This window comes from Echinops telfairi, unplaced genomic scaffold (assembly GCF_000313985.2).
Source record: "Echinops telfairi isolate 266 unplaced genomic scaffold, ASM31398v2 ScPeMD7_24;HRSCAF=84, whole genome shotgun sequence".
Lineage (NCBI taxonomy): Eukaryota > Metazoa > Chordata > Mammalia > Afrosoricida > Tenrecidae > Echinops > Echinops telfairi.
In genome coordinates, this window is record NW_022103921.1 from 6,069,165 (window position 1) to 6,088,560 (window position 19,396).

Here is a 19,396-nt window from a genome sequence, read left to right on the forward strand (position 1 = left end):
CCGGGGAGCACATCTCTCCCAGTCAGATGGTTCCGGGGAGCACATCTCTCCCAGTCAGTGGTTCCGGGGAGCACATCTCTCCCAGTCAGATGGTTGTGGGGAGCACATCTCTCCCAGTCAGATAGTTCTGGGGAGCACATCTCTCCCAGTCAGTGGTTCCGGGGAGCACATCTCTCCCAGTCTGCCTCAGGCCACACTACTCCGAGGGCCTGGTTGATTAGAGTGGCACCGAGTGGCATGAGGCAGAAGAGGAGGTGACAGACCTGGGGACAGGACAGAATCATAAATCAAAGGAAAAGGGGCTGTTAGAATCAGCAGAATATCTTTTTCCAATTTCCTCTTTCTCACCTTACAGCTTATTTTTAAAGCCAGGAAAAGAATAAGGGAGGCCAACTCTTGAAGATTAATCACCTGTGATGTGGTTAACTTGACTCACCAAGTTACAGAGCAGGCCGCCAGGCAAGATGTAACCGGCTCTTCCTCAAGTCAGAGGGAAGACTCTCAGGCTACATTCAGGGAAGACACAGCATGGGGCAGGGAGGTCACTGGCAGGTAAACGTTATCCTTTCTTTCCGTTTCCGTTTGGAGCACAAGGACCATTTTAGGTTGGAGGATGGGGGAGCCTAGAAGGTTTTACCACAAGAAGATGGTGAAGAAGATGATAAGCCTTCAACTGTGGTCCAGACAAGTCCGAAGAAACCAGTAACGGAAGGGAGTCAGAAAACTGTGATGATGTGACAGGATTTGGTTGGGCCCTTTTGCCCATGTCTCCATAACTACTACCACCGAGTCATTTGGGGGGGCATGCAAAAAGGGTGTGTGACATGTTCATAGAGGGGAACGGCCCGTGTTGCCTTTCGTCTGGGTACAAAGCGAGCCACCTCAGCAGCCAGGGAAGAAGGCACCCCTTGGGCATCGTCAAGAGAGAGGAGCCATCAGTGGAGCAGTGTGGGAGCCCTGTCCGACGTTGGGGAGCCGCAGAGCCGCCGGGGCTGGAGGCAGAGCGGCGGCTTCCCAACCACAGGAACACGGCAGAGCTGGAAGGGTCACAAAGTGGAGCGCTTTAGGGCCGGCGAGGCGAGCCCCATGGCTGAGAAGAGGCGCTGCAGACAAAGAGCTGTATCCTTACCGTGGTACCCCTTCGTTTCCCTAAGAACTCTCGGACGGAGCGTGGTTTGCAATGTCTGTGTGGCTCTTGTTATGGGAAATCAACGCCGGCAGAGAAGCACCCACTGTGGGAGGGACGGTCGGTGTCAGACTAGGGATGAAGAAGGTTGGCGAGGGGGGGTGGTGGTGGCGTGTCTGACTTCAGCCTCGTAGGACTCATCCTGAGGCAGCTGTGGAATCAGATTTTCCTTCCCACTTCGGTAGTTGGAAGGGGTCCGAGTGGCAGAGTGGGTGACTCACTGGGATGCTAAGTGCAAGTTCAGCAGTTCGAAAGCACTTGAGTGAAAAAGGGGGCTTTCTACTTTGTTAGAGTTTTAGCCTCGGAAACACACCAGGTAGTTGGACCCTGGCCTATAGGGTCGCTATGAGTCAGATTTGACTTGATGGCAGTGGGGATTTTTGTGTAGCCGAGGAGGGCATTGGTGGCCCTCCTGATGCCATTTCTTCAAAACTCAAGATGATCCGGTCCCAGTTTTCTCTCTCCATGGCAAAGAGGGGCAACGCATGGCTACCTTAACGCTGCGTCCATCTGGTCTCAGAGGGAAGAAAACAGGGCTGTCTCATTGCAGGAGTTGTAGTGAAAACCACCACAACATTGATAGGGATAATTAAGCCACGGTTTTTGTTTTTTTCCCACCTAAAAGCATATGAGGTGGGGTACACACAGAAGAAAAATATGACATGACGAATTAATCTTACAATTTGTTGCCTAACAGCATTATTGCTGTTTAAACAAAAGATGTGCTAGTTCTTCAAAGAATACAGAGCAGCAGAAACCAAGCACTAGGGGCGCCCCATGGCCAGGCCCCTCTGGGGAAAGCACTGCTCATCATTTGTTTACAGAGCCCCCTCTCTTTAATCTTAATACTGTCATTGACAGTTAAATCACGTACCACACAGTTCAATGGTTTAAATAGATTAAAAAAGAACTGTACAATCAATTTGAGATTTTCCTCATTCTTGCACTCATTATAATTAGCTCCCCTTTACACACACACACACACCACAAAACAAAACACCACCACTACCAACAAAAACCTCAATCCAAATGACAGCTGGAAATAATAAAAACCTACAACAAATTTAAAATTAGTCAAAAGAAAAACAAATGATAAGGTGTTACATTTTAACCTAACCACAGCGGCATTAATCTACTTTCTAATGCACTCTGAGGGCAAGGATAGTCACATCCCTGATCAATCAATGGTCATAGGGCAGTCGCTGCAGGTATAATCCAAATGAGTACCCTAAGAATGGATTTTGGGCTTTCACTGTCATCCATAGCTTTATGGAAACCAGGTGCTTAGACTTTAAGCGCTAACACAGCTCCCCCCTCCAGTCTTGGATTTTATTACTTACAATCCTTTGATCACAGTCTGGTGTGCTTCTGAGTGGATTTAATTGACACCTCTGTTAGATAGCTGTTTGTTTTAGATAAGTTTTTAAGACCCCAGAGGTTGTTCTTTCTGATAGCGGGGCATCATCTGATTTCTTCACCACACTTTGCTACAGCATCCAGATCTTCGTTAACAGAGCTCTTGAATGAAGCACACAAACCCATGAAACACATTTTTTTAAATGTTCCAGAATATTAAAGTTTTAGCATCGAGTGAATTTCAACACATCAAAATCAAGAAAACAGATCTAGGAAGTTTGTTTCTCAGCTTTTTAGGGGAAGAAATATTTGGAACGTAAGAAAATACAAAGTGGTAAGAGAAAGAAAAGGTGGCTCCAGTGGCCTAATGGTTAACCATTTAAATACTAACCTAAAGTTGGCAATTCAAACCTGCCAGTGGCTTGTGGGCAAAAAGTGCTGGAGACCTGTTCCCATAAAGATTAGAGCTAAGGAACCCCGTAGTTCTACTCTGTCGTAAAGAGTCGTCCTATGAGCCAGAATTGATTGGCACACAATGGAAACCCTACATTATGCAGGTGCACTTTCCTCTCACATGGATCTCCACTCTTGCCACCCACCCAAACATCACGGCCATCAAGTCACAGAGACCCTACAGGACAGAGTAGAACTGGCCCTTTAAGGTTCTGTGGCTGGAACTCTTCAAAGGCGTAGAAAACCTCACTTTCTCAGAGGTTCAAACTGTTGACCTCCAAATAACAGTCCAACAGGTAACCCACTCACCATAAATTACATTTCTTTTTTTTTTCTTTTTAAAGTCCCCCGAGGGGGGGGGTGCACCGTTCCTGGATGTACTGCAATACCAGGTCGATGCGTGGAGTGGATGGAGCAAGCTCCTATTCCATCTCCCTGCTCCAAAAATCCATTTAATATATTGTCCTCGGATAGAGGACTTATCAGATATTAAACTGATAAGAACAGATACTACACTTGATCTTAGCCAAAAGGCCAAGAAGCAATATATTTCTTTTTTAATTTCGATTACTTGTGACGTTTTCACAATGACCGAAGAGGTGCCGAAACCCACACTCAGTAGCTTGGTAGGAAGTCCAACAAGCCCCTGCTCATCTTGCTTCCTGTGGAATAGGATTGGATTTGTGCGATGAAAGAATGAAAGCCTTTTCCAGCAAGCCCTCTCAAGTATTAAGGTAGTAAATCTTGATGGAGAGGTAATTTATCTTCCTGCTTTAAAATGTTCGTCAGCACCAGCAAGAGGAAATGATGGCAGACAGGCTTCTCAGCCTCCCGTCTCTAAAGCAAGTCAGCGCTGATACAATTGGCCCTTGTTTCGCGAGCAGCGTTTCCTATTGAAATGCAGCATTTCAGAGGATGCAGGAAGAGTACTGACACATTCTCTCAACCTTCTGTAATGAGGCAGCTCTCAACCTTCTGTAATAATATCAGATTAACCAAATGCTGACTGGTTTTGCTTTGAGGTGTACCTGAAAGTACCTGCGTGACGTGAGGTATGCCTAGTGCCCTGACGCGGAGACGAGGGGCCTCAATGAGATCTCGGAATCTGGCGTGCGTCTTAGGGAAAGCACCCGGTATTGTACTTCCCATCCACTTCTTCCCGAGTTAGGTTCCAGTGAGATTCTCAGTAAGTGAGATTTAGATCCTTCCTCACCCACAAGGCCATTTGACAAAATTCTTGTTGTCACTGTTGTGTCTTTGTTGCTGGGCCATCGGATTCAAATTCACAACATACACATACTCTTTCTGTTCTCTGCATGGGAAACTCCCATTGCAATCACAATACATTTTTTTGGTTGTAAGATTCCATTTAACCCATGGAGAGCCCATGCTCCAGAGGAGAACTGCACTCCCTACCGCAGGCAGAGCATCAGGCCTTTCTTCCGGGACACGCTGGGTGAGCCAGAACCTTTAGGTCAGGTGTCCTCAAACTACGGCCCGTGGGCCACATGCGGCCCGCCGAGGACATTTACCCGGCCCGCTGGGTGTTTTTGCCCCATTTTTTTTACTTCAAAATAAGGTATGTGCAGTGTGCATAGGAATTTGTTCACAGTTTTTTTTAAAACCATAGTCCGGCCCTCCAACGGGTCTGACGGACAGTGAACTGGCCCCCTGTTTAAAACGTCTGTGGACCCCTGCTTTAGGTTATCAGTCGTGTACCATTCCAGGACCTGCATCCATATTAACAGGCATACATCAACATGTCTAGGACCACCCTCCTCATCAAAGTAAGTAGAAATTAAATGTAAACTGCCGACTGTCTTCACTGGGCACGTTGTCTCTTTTACCTTGGGGTAACACGTTCAGGTGATTCCTCCTGACATTCAGCTCCCGCAGTGACTTCAGTTGGCCTATTTGATGGGGCAGAGCCGGGAGCTCATTGCAGCTGACATCCTGTATCAGGAGGAGGCAAGAGACAGCATCAATGACCCTTTCTCGCTAGAAGTCGAGCATGCCACTTAGGGCGTTCAGTTCTCTCAGGGATGTGGGGAGGAGGGAGACTACACTGGTGCCCTTCTGTGCTGCTCTCGGACCTTCCGATGCAGCAGTGAGCGCCGGGAAGGAAGAGACAACAGGGGAAACCCGTGCAGGCAACTAAAAAGCCCCAACTCACTGCCTCGAGTCCATTCCCCCTCAACGTGACCTACGGGACAGGGTGGAAATTTTCTCGAGAGTAGGAAGCCCCATCTCGGTCCTGCAGTGGGACTACTACTCCGGCACAATGGTGTCCCTGATTGGCCAGCCACGTTCACAGGCTTCAGTCTGAATAATTCTCGCAATAAGCCCATGAGGTGGAATCACTAGCCTGAATGTGCAGATGTGGGAAGCGAGGCACATAGGAGTTAAATCCGGTGCCACGGTATGCACTTTCCTCTCGGTTTGCCATACTGGGGCGGCTTGTGTGTTGTTGCCATGCTGGAAACTATGCCACAGAAGTTTCACGAACACAAGTCGGAAGAAATAGGCTGTCTACCTCTGAGGAATTAGCCATGGGAACCCAATGAACGGTGGCGGAACATTTTCAGCTACAGAGCCGACAGCCAGATGAGTCCCCTGGCTTGGAAAGCGTCCCAAATACAACTAGGGAGGAGCTGCTGTTTCAAGGTCAGGGTGACCTTAATGACACGAATGAAGTAATGCTTTTGGAGCCTCCGTTTTCGGGGGAGGAGGGGAGGCTCAAAATGAGAAGTTGCGACATCCATTAATAACTGGAACTTGGAATGTATGAAGAATAAATATAGGGCAATTGAAAGTTATCAAAACTGATATGGAACACAGAAGAGCAACAGACAGCCTAGGCATTATTGAAATGAAATGGATTGGGATTGGTCACTATGCCCCAAATTGATGACGCATGCAATCAAGAGGCATTGATAATTCTTGGTGATTGAAATGCAAACGTTGGAAATGAAGAAGGCACAGTACTTGGGAAACATGGCCCCGGTGATAGGAAGGAAGCTAGAGAGTACAGGATAGACTTTTGCAAGACCCACGACCTCTTCAGGGCAAACACCTTTTTCCAACAGCATAAAGAGTGAGTGTACACAGGGACCCTGCCAGATGGAATTGGCGACATCTGAAGCAAGGGCAATGGAGAAGCTCAGTATTCGTCTCAAGAAAACCCCAATCCTAACCAATGGACTAACAGTTAGCATTATGATCAATGGCAAAAGACTGATGGGGTCAAGGGTTTCATTTTACTTTGATTCACAGTGCAGGCTCAAATCCCCAACCTGAACCTTTGTTGTGTTAAGCATCTGCACTCCCAGGGATTCTCTTTTGTTTTTTTATCTTATAAGGTGGCAAATGATCATTCAAAAACCCGCCTCCCCGTCACTGAGATGAGCACCCGAGAAGGCCCATTTGCCAGGTGACATCAGGGCGGCAAAGAACAGAGTCGATATTGTTGTTATGCGCTACCCAGGGGGTTCAGAGCAATAGCAATCCTGTGCACGACAAAGAAACACACAGCACGGTCCTGCACCATTGTTACAACCCTTCTTATGCTTGAGGTCCTTCTTGCAGCCACTCGGTCATTCCAGCTCATTGGGGGCTTTCCTGCTTTGTGCTGCCCTTCCACTTGACCCAGTACTGGTACCGGTCTTTCTCCAGGTACCGGTCTTTCCTGACATCCTGTCCAAAGTACGTGAGATGAAGTCTTGCCATCCTTGCAAAGAACACTCTGGCTGTACCTCTTCTAAGACAGATCGGTTTGTCCTGCTAGCAGTCCACGGTACTTTTCCTATGTTTCTCCAGCACCACAATCCAAAGGTATTTACCGATTCTTCTTTGGTCTTCCTCACTCCCTGTCCACCTTTCACATACCTTTGAGGTGACTGAGAATAGCTGGGCACACTTCAGTCCTCCAAGTGACACCTCTGATCTTTAACCCAGGTTTAATCCCCAGTCAGGGCACCTCATACACAGCCAGTACCCATACATCAGTAAGAGCTCGAATGCTATTACGATGCTTAGCGGGGTTTAGCCAAGCTTCCAGACTAAGACAGACTAAAAAGAAAGCCCTGGGAAACGGTTTTCAAAAAGCAGCAATTAAAAGCCCTACGGTTTACCATGGTCTAGCCCCCAACGGACGTCTCCTGCGGTGGCGAAGGCCAGGGGATCGCCATGAGGCGGGGTCGACCTGACTGCAAAGGCCATGGGCACCCGCCTGTAAGGGCTCACAGCGCCTGATGCATAAACCCTGCCGATACTTCAGTCACCCAGTCCCTGGCAGGGTGAGGCGGCATGTGAAGGGTTAAGAACACAAGGTGCTTAGTGGCATTCCCCCTCCACCTCCCCATTCTGGTTACTGCTGCATTGCCCTCAGTCCAGAAAAGTTACAGCAATTTTAAGAAAAAGCATTCTTCGTGTTTAAGGAAAACACGTGCACACACACACACCCTACACAAACACCCCCATGCACATCTGTGCATCCATAAAGGTCTATGGGTTGTTTGGGGGTGTTTTTTTTTAAATAGGACACATTTTATTTATGGCCTTTGGCCACACTGAAAATTAAAAGCATGGATGGCCTCTAAAAGGCATCACACACAGGATGGCCATAGATTAAAGCAATTTAAAAACAAGTGATTTTGTAAGACAGAAAGTCATTCAGTCTTCTGTTCGGTGGCTCCGGTGCAGAGCCGAAAGGCTGCTGCCCAGCTGAGTGGTTCTGTGGTCCCCCAGCTCCTGGTAATTGGTTATCTTGGTTGAGGGAAGCCCTACGTGAGTCACAGTAGTTTCTTTTCACCCTGAACCAGGATTGAAGGGTTATAGCAGAAGGAGTTCCGCTGGGCACTGGCTCTGTGGCTCCCAACCCCCTGAGCCTGGTTTGTACAACGCCCTGCATTACTGAGCAAGTTCCCACGTAGAGAAGGGAAAAGTGAAATTTTCCCAGGGTCTGTGGCATCCGATCCATGACAGCACAACCAGTTCCTTCAAAGAAGGCTCGAGATGTCTTTGTTTAGTCACACACAAACAAGCGGGGCCCTCCGCTCCTTCTATTTTCAGAGCCTGCCCTCCCTCACACAGACGGTGCCCAGGGGAGTGCTGGATAGACAGGGCACTCATGCTCCGGGACTCACCGGTCAACCACTTAGTGGGGAGATGGGGACAGGATGAATGGAAAGGTAGTTCCCACCTCTGGAGATAATTCGTATTATATCAGCATCTATGCTATGGATTGGTAAGTCTTGTGAGAAACAGGATGAGGAAGACACACCTTTGGTGGGTCCTGGAAAGCTTGGGTTTTCAATGCAAAACAGGATTTTCAGATGGTTCAGACGTGATAACAGTTTCCCTAATTCTCTAAAACTAATCTGAGATGACCTGAGGCAAAGAAGCAATTGATATGCATTTATATTAGAAAGGATTATTAGCATTCCCAGACCAATTTACCAATTCATACCACAGAACACAGAAAAACGTAGGAAAGGTTAAAATCTAGGTCAAAGCCAGGATGCTACGGTAAGCACACAGTGGGTGTAAAGGAGAAATAACATGTACAGCGCAGTCTCTGGGGAAGGAGCTCAGCAGTCCGACTCCACGCTCCCTGCTCACGGCTGCAGGCTGGGTCTGGATGGGGCTCACGTCAAACCCCGTTGAATGTTAGCTTCATGCTGCACCAGGTTTTCTTAAAAGCAAAATCTTCCTGCAAATTTCTTGGAGTCAGAGCAACAGATTCGAATCAACATAGAGCTTTCTTAAAGGCGAAGAGAGAACGTTGTAAAACAGGAGACACGAGAAGCAGTGGCCGAGACCCCAGGACCGCAGAACCAGGCACATGGCAGACCAGCGAAGACTTTGAGGAAGAGTCCCCAGTCCGGAAGGCAGGGAGCTCGCTGGTGGAACAGAGGGACTCTGGGCACTTGGAGGAGCTCGATCCAGTCAGCGTCTTTGGGCCAATGCTTCCTGGCCGAGTGGAGTGCCTCTGGCCACTTACTGGCAGAGCTAATAGAACTTGGTAACTTTTCCTCAAACAGGAAATAGGCCTTGTGAAGGGGCCGAAGGACCAGAGAGACGTTGCTCCTGGACATGGTTGAGAGGAGGTTGTTTTGAGCATAGAACTACATCCCGAGCATTCTGCAGCCTCCTTTGTTTGTTGCTTTTTCCTGCCCTAACCAACCCCATCACCGTGAAGGAAACGGAAAGCGAAATGGCCTAAAATCAAACTCGAAAAGGGGGGATTTTAAAAAGATCTTTCTTTTGAAAAATGTTAAGAGTGAAGAAGCCGAAATACAGCAGATATAGTTAGGCAAATTTCATAGGTCAAAATTTCCTGAGATGAAATGCAGCTTTACCCAATTGTTCAGCGTGTTTTACGGAGTCAGCATTCAACTTGCATGTTAGAGTTGACCAAAAGAAGCAAAGCCCTCATTGAGACTGAGTTAGTTAATTGTGCCAGCCTGGCCGATAATCACATGTGGGGCTGGTTGAAAGGCGGAGGGATAAATGGGTGGTGAAGCCTCGCCTTTCTAGTTCTTGGGTCTCTTGTTTTGTGATGGTTGCATCGGGTGCAGCTGCCTTAGCAGTTCCCTGCTTCAGCTTGCAAGATTGACTTCCTACAAGACATCCCCAAGGAGAAGCCGCATGGACCTATCCCGATGCAGCCCTGGGTGCTGGAGCAGCCGTGTGGAGACCCCTGCCAGTGCTGAGATGCTTACACGTTCACTGACTCAGCTTTCCTCCTGCAGTCGGCATTATTGCCTCTGTTTTGTGAGGTGAAGGACTTTGTGGACTGGTGTTGGGTTAATGGGTTAATGTTGGACTTGTGGGCTTGGGCAGCATTGGGTTGGGATGTTTTCGTGATGCACATTTTCTTTGCATAAAACTCTCTCTTATACATGTTGCTGTGGATTTGTTTCTCCAAAGTACCCAGACTAATACAGAGATAGACCAACATAGTATCTACAGCAATGGACTCACACTTACTAAAGACCGTGAACACGGCTTACGAGTGAGCAGCGTTTTGCACGGTGAATCAGAAGTTCACCACAACTGAAAGTGAACTCCACAGCAACTACTGACAACAGCATGCTGACCGTGCTCTGAACCAAGAGCTCTCTATTCATTAGCTACAGAATCAGGGAATGCTGGTTCCTTAAACATAAAGCAAAGTCTGAACACATAGTTTAAAGCTATATTCTCAAAACCAAAGAGTTAACATCTCCCTCCAGTTTTATATAAACATATATTAAAAACTTTACACAATGCTTTCCTTCAGGGTGTTCTCATACATTTTCCCATCGGTTTTCCCACTCCGTATCCCGTGTTCTGTTCCCATGGCTGCCTCTTGGGTTCGTGTTGGCGGCTGCTGGTAGGTGCCATGGAGCTGCTTGATAGCGACCTGTGCACACCAGATCGAAATACTGCCTTGTCTTGTGCCACCCTCACAACTGTTCCTGTGCGGAAGCCCATGGACAGGAGCCCCAAAGCGCAATGAAGCGTTCTGAGTGGTTTAAAATCAAGAAAGGTGTGTGTCGGGGCTGTGTGAGGAACAGAAGGATTTCTCTTACGTTGTCTCCCCCAAATATGTGCCAGACTTAGCTTGAGAATGACTGTTCTTTAGGCAGCGAAAAGAGGTCAGAGGTTATTCTCCTTAACATCAGCCACCTAGAGCGGCCAGACTGTATAGTCTGACTCACCCCAAATAGGGCCCATTCCTTTCTGTTATTGTTCCCTCGAAGCAGTGCCCAAAGGCAAGCCCGGGACCACTCTAAGATGACTAGGTCATCCCCCTCCTGTTGCTTGTATTGCCTATGTTGCAATCCCTCCCTAGGATGCAGGTTGTTGTGAATTGTATTGCCCCTCTCTGTGATGCATGATGCTGTGATGTATCCCCCTAAAGTAATAGGATGCGTGGTTAGCAATAAATAAGGAGGCTCCCTGGTTCTCGGGAGGGTGGCTGGCAGAGGGCGGCTGAGGAAGGAGGGCGGCTCCCATGAGGGCGGTGGACAAGAGGGCTGCTCTTGCGAGGGAGGCGGCTCCTGCTCTGGCAGCCGGGTTCCCCCCACGAGGACCACCAAGCGGGGCGGAGGTGAGCAATGCTACCATGTACTATGTCTGACTGTATTATTGTATTAGCTCTCATGCTCTCGATGACTTTAATATAATGCTTATATATCTCAACCGTACAATTGTGCCTTACGGAACCCAGAAGTAGTATTACTGAACCAGTGAGTTCAAGCAGCGGGTGGGGCTGACCCCCCACTCCCCCCTTGACACTTTTAATTTAACACTACAGGGCTGTACCTTGTCAGCAGACTTATTCAATCCATAGCTAAGCAGATAATCTGAGAAGCTGGGCTATAACGAAGAAGAGCGAGGCATTCTGAGCGGATGAAGGCTTGTTCAACACCCCACTTGTTGACAGGGAATAGGACTTGAAGGACTTGGGGTGCAGATGCAGAACTGCGGCCTTCAGCCTGGATGGCGATTCGAAAACCCAAATCCTCACAACTGGACCAGCTGACATGAGAGATGGGGAAAAGATTGACGTTGTCTTGCTTGGATCTGGATCCACCATCAGTGCGCGTGGATACAATAGGCAAGGGATCAAATAAGGCACTGCATTGAGCAAATCTGGACAAGACCTCTTTGAAAGTGCAAAAGACCGTGGTCTGACCCAAGCCATGGAGTTTTTATCAAGTCATATGCACGGGAAAGGTGGATTTGAACATGGGCCGAAGAAGACATGATGCATGTAAATTATGGTGCTGCAAAGAGTACTGGAACTACCAGGAACTCTCAGAAGAACAAACAAATCCACCCCCAGAAGAAGTACAGCCAGAATGCTCCTTGGAAATCAGGAGAGACTTCATCTCAAGTACTTTGGACATGTTCTCCGGAGAGACCAATTTCTGCTGAAGGGCCTCATGTCTGCTAAAGTCCAGAGGCAGCAAAACAGGGGAAAGCCCTGGATGAGATGGCCTGACAGTGCCTCCAACAATGGGCTCGGCGATAACGACAATGTGAGGGCAGCCCGAGACTGGGCGGTGTTCCTTCTGCTTTGCCCAAGGTCACGATGAGTCAGAGCGGACTAGACAACAGCTAACAGCAACACGCTTTACCACATGCATGGATATATTTCCATTAAAGGTGTGATGGCAGCGTGCAGGCCACATCTGACTTCCTTTGGCTACAAAAGGGAGAAGAAGAGTGTCATTCCCTGGCTAACTGCCCCAAGGGCAGGCACTCCGTCACGCTCCCCCCTTCTTCTACCTATGCTCACACCAACTGATCTGCCTCGGACACGCTACTTTCCGGCTCTGTTGGATAATCCATTTAACTGGCCACACAGATAACACTCAAACTTACAGGAGTTCAACAGAGAGGCTCACAGGTTGGCAAAAGCCAGGAACAGCAAACATTACGGATCAAGTCCTTGGTCCACGGCAACACTTCTCTTTCCGGTACTTCCGGTTCTCAGTCTCTCCGTCACTTGGCCCCTTGGCCTTCGCCTTGGCCTCCTTGGGCCAGGAAGCCAGCCTGCAGCTCTGCCTCACAGTCTCGATGCCGTTCCTCTGCTCTGTCTCACGGTCTCTTTGCCTCAGCCTCTGCTCCCTCCAGCACTTCAGGCAGGGATTTCACATGTGCTCTGCTAGTGACTCATCTTTCGTGAAGTCTGGGAATCCTTTCTCTGCTCTTGCTTCTGCGATGACTCTCCACACACATGGGGATGGCAACGAAAACGGACCCAGCTTCTCTCTCAGTTTCCCATACTCAGTTTGTGTGGTCCCACCGAATCCCTTGGTACGAGTTAGAGAGACCGAAGAGTAGTGCCACCTTAAGAAGCTTCGCTTTAACACCAAAGGTAAATGCCCAGGTATAATATCCTCTATCACACCGATCCATATCCGTGGGTATGTGCCCCTCCCCCTCCCACACTTGCTCAGCCCGTGTGTAGCTGTGCACATCACAGGAATATGTAATTAACAGGACTTACCTCTGTTGCCTTTAACATTTGCACCTCCCCCAGTGTCTTCCCCTGCCTAACCTATGCTGACCCTGGTGACCATTCAAAACGTTGGTGGCCATTCAAAACGTTGCCCTTAGTGTGAAAACCATCTCTTGATTTTTTTCCCCCTTACACCAGGGATCTCCCAGAAGACCTGTCCTTTGGACTGACTCACTTCACGCAGCACCATGTCCTCCCGGCTCCCCTATGCTGTGGATTTTACAGTCAGCTGTGTTCCTTCCCACCGAGTAGTATTCCGCTGTGTGTACGCCCCATCATTCGTTCATCCACTTTGACACGGCTGGGTATTTAGGCTGTTCCCATCCTTTTGCGATGGTGAACAGCGCTACCATGAACACCAGTGTGCCCAGTGCGCCTGTATCTATTTGTGCTGTAGCTCTTGTTTCTCCAAGATAGACAGCAAGTGGACCGATGGCTGGGCTATAGGGTATTGCCATTTCCGATTGTTCTCCACTGTGGCCGTATCATTTTAGGGTCCCACCACCTGGACATGAGGCTCCACAGCCTCGTGAGCATTTGCTGCTTTTTGTTTCTCTACGATTTGCTATTCACGCGAGGACGCGATGATATCTCATTGCTGTTTCCATGACTCCCTCCTGAATAGCTAAAGGTGATGCACACTTCTTTTTATGCTTGTTGGCCACCTGCCTGTCTTCTTTGGTGAAATGACTGGGCTCGTGAAAGCCTATGGGTGCCCTGCTAAGGTACAACCACCAGTCTCTGCTCGCCCGGAGAAAGAAGGTGGTGGCAAGTGAACCCAAATGGAAGACTAAAGGACCACCTGCAGATCCGTGTCCATCACCCTGCAGTCAAAGAATGAGACGGTGTCCACGCTCCCAACTGCTCACCCAAAGGGGTCGCGTTAAAAGGTGCTGACGAGAGTGGGAGAAAATGGAAAGTAAGAGCCCAAGGTCACTACTTCAGTAGAGACCGGAAGCATCCCTGAGACCAGGGCCTGTCGCCGCCCTTCAAGGCTGGGCCTGAACGGATTGCGCTGTGGCTCCCTTTTCAGTCCAACAACACATGGAGTTAGAAGGAGAAGAATAATACTGGTGGGATTCCTACAGCTCAGAATAATCAACCATTCACGATCAGGCTTTGCTGATGGGTACAGTGAACCCTCGCCACTTCACGCTTCAACTTCCGTGGCTTCACTCTATCGCAGTTTTTGCGTAACAGCGCATGCTCTGTCATTACTGCCACTGATTAGCTCATACTGTACACGCTTGATGCCATAAATAATATAATAAATAATAAATGATCATTGTAACGTCCAAAATGTTTGACTGTATTTTCCCTTTTTCATTTAATAAATTGGGTCATACGAGTGTCATGGTGACTAAAGGGTGTTTTTTCATGTCCTCTATCCTCTAACTACGAAAATATTTGATTTACAAATAAGGAATCCTACTTCGCAGAATGTCATTTATCACGGTAGGGTCTAGAACCGATGAACCGCGATCAACGAGGGGTCACTGTAAATGTCAGAAGGACGAATGTTAACAGGAGACGCGGAGAGGAAGGAGAAGAAGTGAATTGCACAGGACAAGATGAAACAGAATATGGAAGAATTGCTGACAGTAAAACTGATCTGCTCTGTAAACTTCCACCCAATTCACAATAAAAAAGATCTCTTACAAAACGTCACGTAATAACAAGGAGTTGTTTTTTTCTTCTAGGGACAACATATAAAAAAGACCAAGTCCAATTGTCCATTCACATGTTGAAGGGCACATGTTGAAGGTCGAATGATTTTAACAAGGCAAGGTACCCTTGTCACCTGCTTCCTGTCCTGAACAAAATTATGGGGGTGAAATGCCAGGCAGATCTGGCACATAGAGAGATCAAGACTTTTCACTACTGTCTGGGAAACTACTACAGAAAATAGGGCAGTGTCACCTATTTTTAAAGAGGCTCTGCATTTTTATCATAAAAATAAAGTTCTCCAGATAATTATGTCTTCATGAGCAGCCGTGATAAAGAGGGCACACGGCTCGGTGTCTGGGGTGTGTTCTCTCAGCCAGGAAAGTGTGAAGGCAATGACCCTAGAGTGGCCTTGTCCCTAGACCACGCAGCTAAATCTAACCGACGAGAAAGAATGATTGTTTTAAAGTTCATTTAAAAAAGGAAACGTAAGGAAAATAAAACTGTCAATGAATTGTACTGAACAGAGGAACCCTGGTGGTGTGGTGGTGTAGTGCTTAAGCAGTGGGCTGAGATCCACTTGGTTGGCAGTTCAAAACCACCTACAGCTGCTTGGGAGAAAGACTGGGCTTTCTACTCCTGTAAGCTTTTATCATTTGGGAAACCCGCAGGAGGTTGCTATGAGTCAGCACTGACCAGCCGGCAGAGAGAGTGCGTGCCCGCGAGAGTGGTTTGCCAGTGCCATGGATTTAGATGCCGAGGCTCTACAACTATGAGACAATACATTTATTTCCATTCCTGTAAGTAATTTAAAATATAAACTACACTAATATCTCAGGCTTCTTAAAGTGCCATCAGGACCCTTTGATCGCTAATGAGCTCTTAAAAAGCAAACCAAAGCCAAACTCGCTACCATTAAGTCACGAAGCTGAGTCAACAAGACCCTAGATGGCGAGGTATTCAAGACTTTCAATCTTTACGGAAGCATACTGCCTCATCTTTCTCCCTCAGTGGGTTCTGTCTGCTGACCTGTCAGCACCTCACTGCACAGCCCACTGCTGCTCCAGGGCTGCTGTGACTCTACTGGATGAGCCAGGGAAACCCTAAGATCATGCTGGATGGAGCGGGGAGAGTTCTGGGAAACCTGTCCACGCTATGTGGAATTTCACAAGCTACCCGGCCCCAGCTTCGAGATTTTCACACACTCAGTGGTAGTATTCCTGAGTCAGCATCAACTGGGTGTCAGGAGTTGTGTGGAGTGGCAAATCTATGGCTTCCCTTGTACTTTGGTGATAATCTAGCTGTCTATAAATGCAAACGTTCTCACAAGCATTCAAGCTTTTACACTTGCCTTTCCCCCCAATGCTGGTGCCCAATTTTGGAAGTGGAGCTGGCTCACCGGGTAACTCTGGGTCCCTATCTTACCCTAAGTGAATGTAAAAGGCAAGAATTAAATCATTCTCATGCTCCCTCCAGCAGAGGGAAATACATTTGCCCATCAGAAAGAATGAAAAGATAGATACATTCCTGACTTAAGATATGCTGATTTTTATTTCTTCCTGAGAAAAAACATCCATGACACTATGCTCATTCAAGCTTGACATTTTTTTCACGCAACCTCTGGCATGATCAGCGATCACTGTCAACCCTTACTGAGTGCCTTTCTTTGGTACAAAACTACCACATGTGTGTCACACGCTCAAGCCTCTAGCCTGGCCTTGACCCATGGACAGAGACTAGTGAGTTTCTGTCGCCAAATCACCCATGTTCCTGGAAATCAATCAATCAATCAATCAATCAATCAATCAATCAATCAATCTCTATCTCCCCCCTCTCTGCCTCATTGAAAGGCATCAATACTCAGGGAAGTAGCAGTCAAGAAATCAAATGATGCATTGCTTTATGTAACTCTGCTGCACAAGTACCCTTTAAAGGGTTAAAGAGCAAACGTCACTTTGAGGATTAGAAGTGCCTGCCCCAAGCAGCGGTCTTTCCACTCACTGCTTTGTGCTGCTAAAAGCGGCCAGACGTGCCTGGGTTTTTTTAATCCTAGCTCTGGGAAAATAATTCTGAAACGGAAACTCGTGTGTAACATGTAGACAGAAGGAGTACCTTAGTGGGTTATGTTAGAAATGACATGAAGTGACAAATGTCAGTAACCTCGAATAGCCCCTGGCACACAGAGGGTGCTCAGCAAATGCTACTGCTTCTCTCCTCCCGTCATAGAATAAGCAAGGACACAGAGACTTACACAACTATGGGCACATCTGGCTACAGGTCTGGGGGTGCGGGTGGAGGGGATGAAGAAATTCAGAGCGGCCAAGGGGATGGCTCCCCCAAACTAACATTCCTTCTGCAACTACCAAAACACCCAATCCAACCATCAAGTTCCGACTCATGCCAACCCTCTAGGGAAGAGCAGAGCCCTCCTTAGGATTTCCAAGACTGTGGGGACAGAGGACCTCGTCTCTCGCCTGCTGGTGAGCTTGAGGCAGACACACTCATGAGGCCACCCCTATCACCATACGTACGTAGATCCTGGCCACTCCTGGGGATTCAAGAGAACCGCTCTTTTGCTTCTCACGCACTTTTCATTGGGAATTGCACGAAGGTTTACCAGTCCGGGTGCCGATTACCAGTCATGTCTGTTTTGAACCCAAGCAATGATGGACGCATATGAAATTCCAGGAAACCGGTTCCCTCTTTCCTACCCACTCTCCCTTTACCCTCCCTGTTTCGCCACTCACACCACTGGTCCTGTAGGGCTCATCGGCCCTGGATGCCCTGGATTTTCAGTTCCTAAGAGGGAACCGATTACAAGGAACTATATGTGACCTCCTCCCTGGGGGACGGACAACAGAAAAGTGGGTGAAGGGAAACGTCGGACAGGGCAAGATATGACAAAATACCCATTTATAAACTATCAAGGGCTCATGACGGAGCGGGGGAGCAGGGAGGGAGGGGAAAAATGAGGACCTAATGGCGGGGGTTTAAGTGGAGAGGAAATGTTTTGAGAGTGATGAGGGCAATGAATGTACAAATGCGTTTACACAATTGATGTGTGTATGGATTGTGATAAGAGTTGTATGAGCCCCTAATAAAATGATTTAAAAAATAATAAAATAAAATAAAATAAAATTATTGCAAAAAAAAAAAAAAAAAAGAAATTCATTTGTGCTGCTTTGGCGTCTTTACAGGAAGGGCAACGGCCATTTTTCAGGATCCCTGAAAAGGGCTAGGCAAGCACTGGCTGCGGTTGGAATGCTTCATATCTTAAGGTTTTAGATCAGCAGATCAATTACAAAGGCAAGCGCTGGTTTCTCAATGGCAATCCCTTTCAGGAGCGCACCCAACAACTGCTTCCCTTTACCTGCCTGAGGTGTATGTGCTTTTAAGGAAACAGCAAATCCTGGCTTGGAATTACTCAGGGACACACAGAAAACAAGGTACAACTCCATTTCTGCTGCCTCAGTCTACTGTGAAAACTTCAAAATAGATATTCTTCCCAAAGGTGATGGGAAAATGCTCAAAACCTAATCATCAGAAAGACTGTATCAGCTTGCAGGAAGCTGAAGATGGTGCCAAAGCTTGGGGATTCCCAAAGTTTCCAACCAGCTGCTTACGTCAGCACTCCAAAAGAGGAGCCTCCCATCCCGTCGAGAACCACCGGGCTCTCCAGGGGTTTGTCCAAGTCTTGGCTAAAAATAACCGTAACAGGGATTCTGCTAGGGATAGTACTATTTTAGGTAAAAAGCTCTGAAGGAGAAACAAGAATGGATGAAAAATCATCTGTGTTGGGTCGGTGATCCTACACAAGGTTAGTCGGCATTCCTGCTCAAGTCATGGCGGCCCACGAATTGTCACCAACTTCCTAAAGAACCGCTTTTTACAAGACTCCCGGAGTCGAGGAGAGAGGCAGCTGGAGGGCTGGCTGTCCCACTGCATGTGCGAGCCATCAGCCACACGGTCCCCTGAGCGCGAGAAACGCGGCTAGTCCAAAGGTGATGTGAAGTTTTCCAAGGGACCCTGGTGGGGTGGTGGGTTACGCGCTGGTCTGCGAACCACGAGGTCAGCAGTTGGAAACCAACTGCCCCAGGGAGAGAGACGAGGCCCTCTGCTTCCCCACAGATTTACCACCTTAGGGTCCCTCGGGGACGGTGCAATCTGTGTTGTGTGCTTGCTCTGAGCAGGAATCAAGTTGATTCCGTCGGGTCTAGTTTCTGGCCTAAGTGTACAAAGTCCACACAATGGATTTCTAGGACCTAGTGACCGTCCCCCCCACCACCACCAAAAAAAGTGAAACATTTCAATCCTAATCTTTCTAAATTACTAAGCAAGAGGCATGGAGTTCTGCGCCTGAAATCCCAATTCTTGAAAACCCTCCAGGGCACACCCTGAGAGGCCCAGGGGCACCCAGAGTCAGGACTGACCGAAGGACAGCTGGCTTCATTTCTGACATAGATGTTGAAATCATAATGTTCTGGCTATACTGGGTTAAATAATGTATGTGGTTAATAGGACAATTAAAATTACATTTATTACTTGCATTATAATTCCGGAGCCTAGTAGCCACACATTGGGCTGCTAATCACAAGGTTAGCAGTTCAAAACCACCAGCAGCTCCATGGGAGAAAGATCAGTCTTTCTACTTCTATAAAGAGTTAAAGATAGCTAGCTAAGCTAGCTAGCTAGCTGATAGATAGATAGATAGATAGATAGAT

General features: G+C 47.8%; 1 protein-coding gene and 1 non-coding gene across 2 annotated transcripts in view; both read right to left on the minus strand.

Moving 5' to 3' along the window:
* Positions 1–19,396, minus strand: part of LRCH1 (leucine rich repeats and calponin homology domain containing 1) — a 157,589-nt gene that overhangs the window by 82,121 nt on the left and 56,072 nt on the right. The window contains exon 4 of the mRNA XM_045289058.1: positions 4,843–4,948. Within this exon, the coding sequence (XP_045144993.1) occupies positions 4,843–4,948 (106 nt within the window). The remainder of the gene's footprint in view (positions 1–4,842; positions 4,949–19,396) is intronic.
* Positions 3,351–3,541, minus strand: LOC115869365. The gene has a single exon (XR_004046145.1). It is a non-coding gene; the product is annotated as a U2 spliceosomal RNA (small nuclear RNA).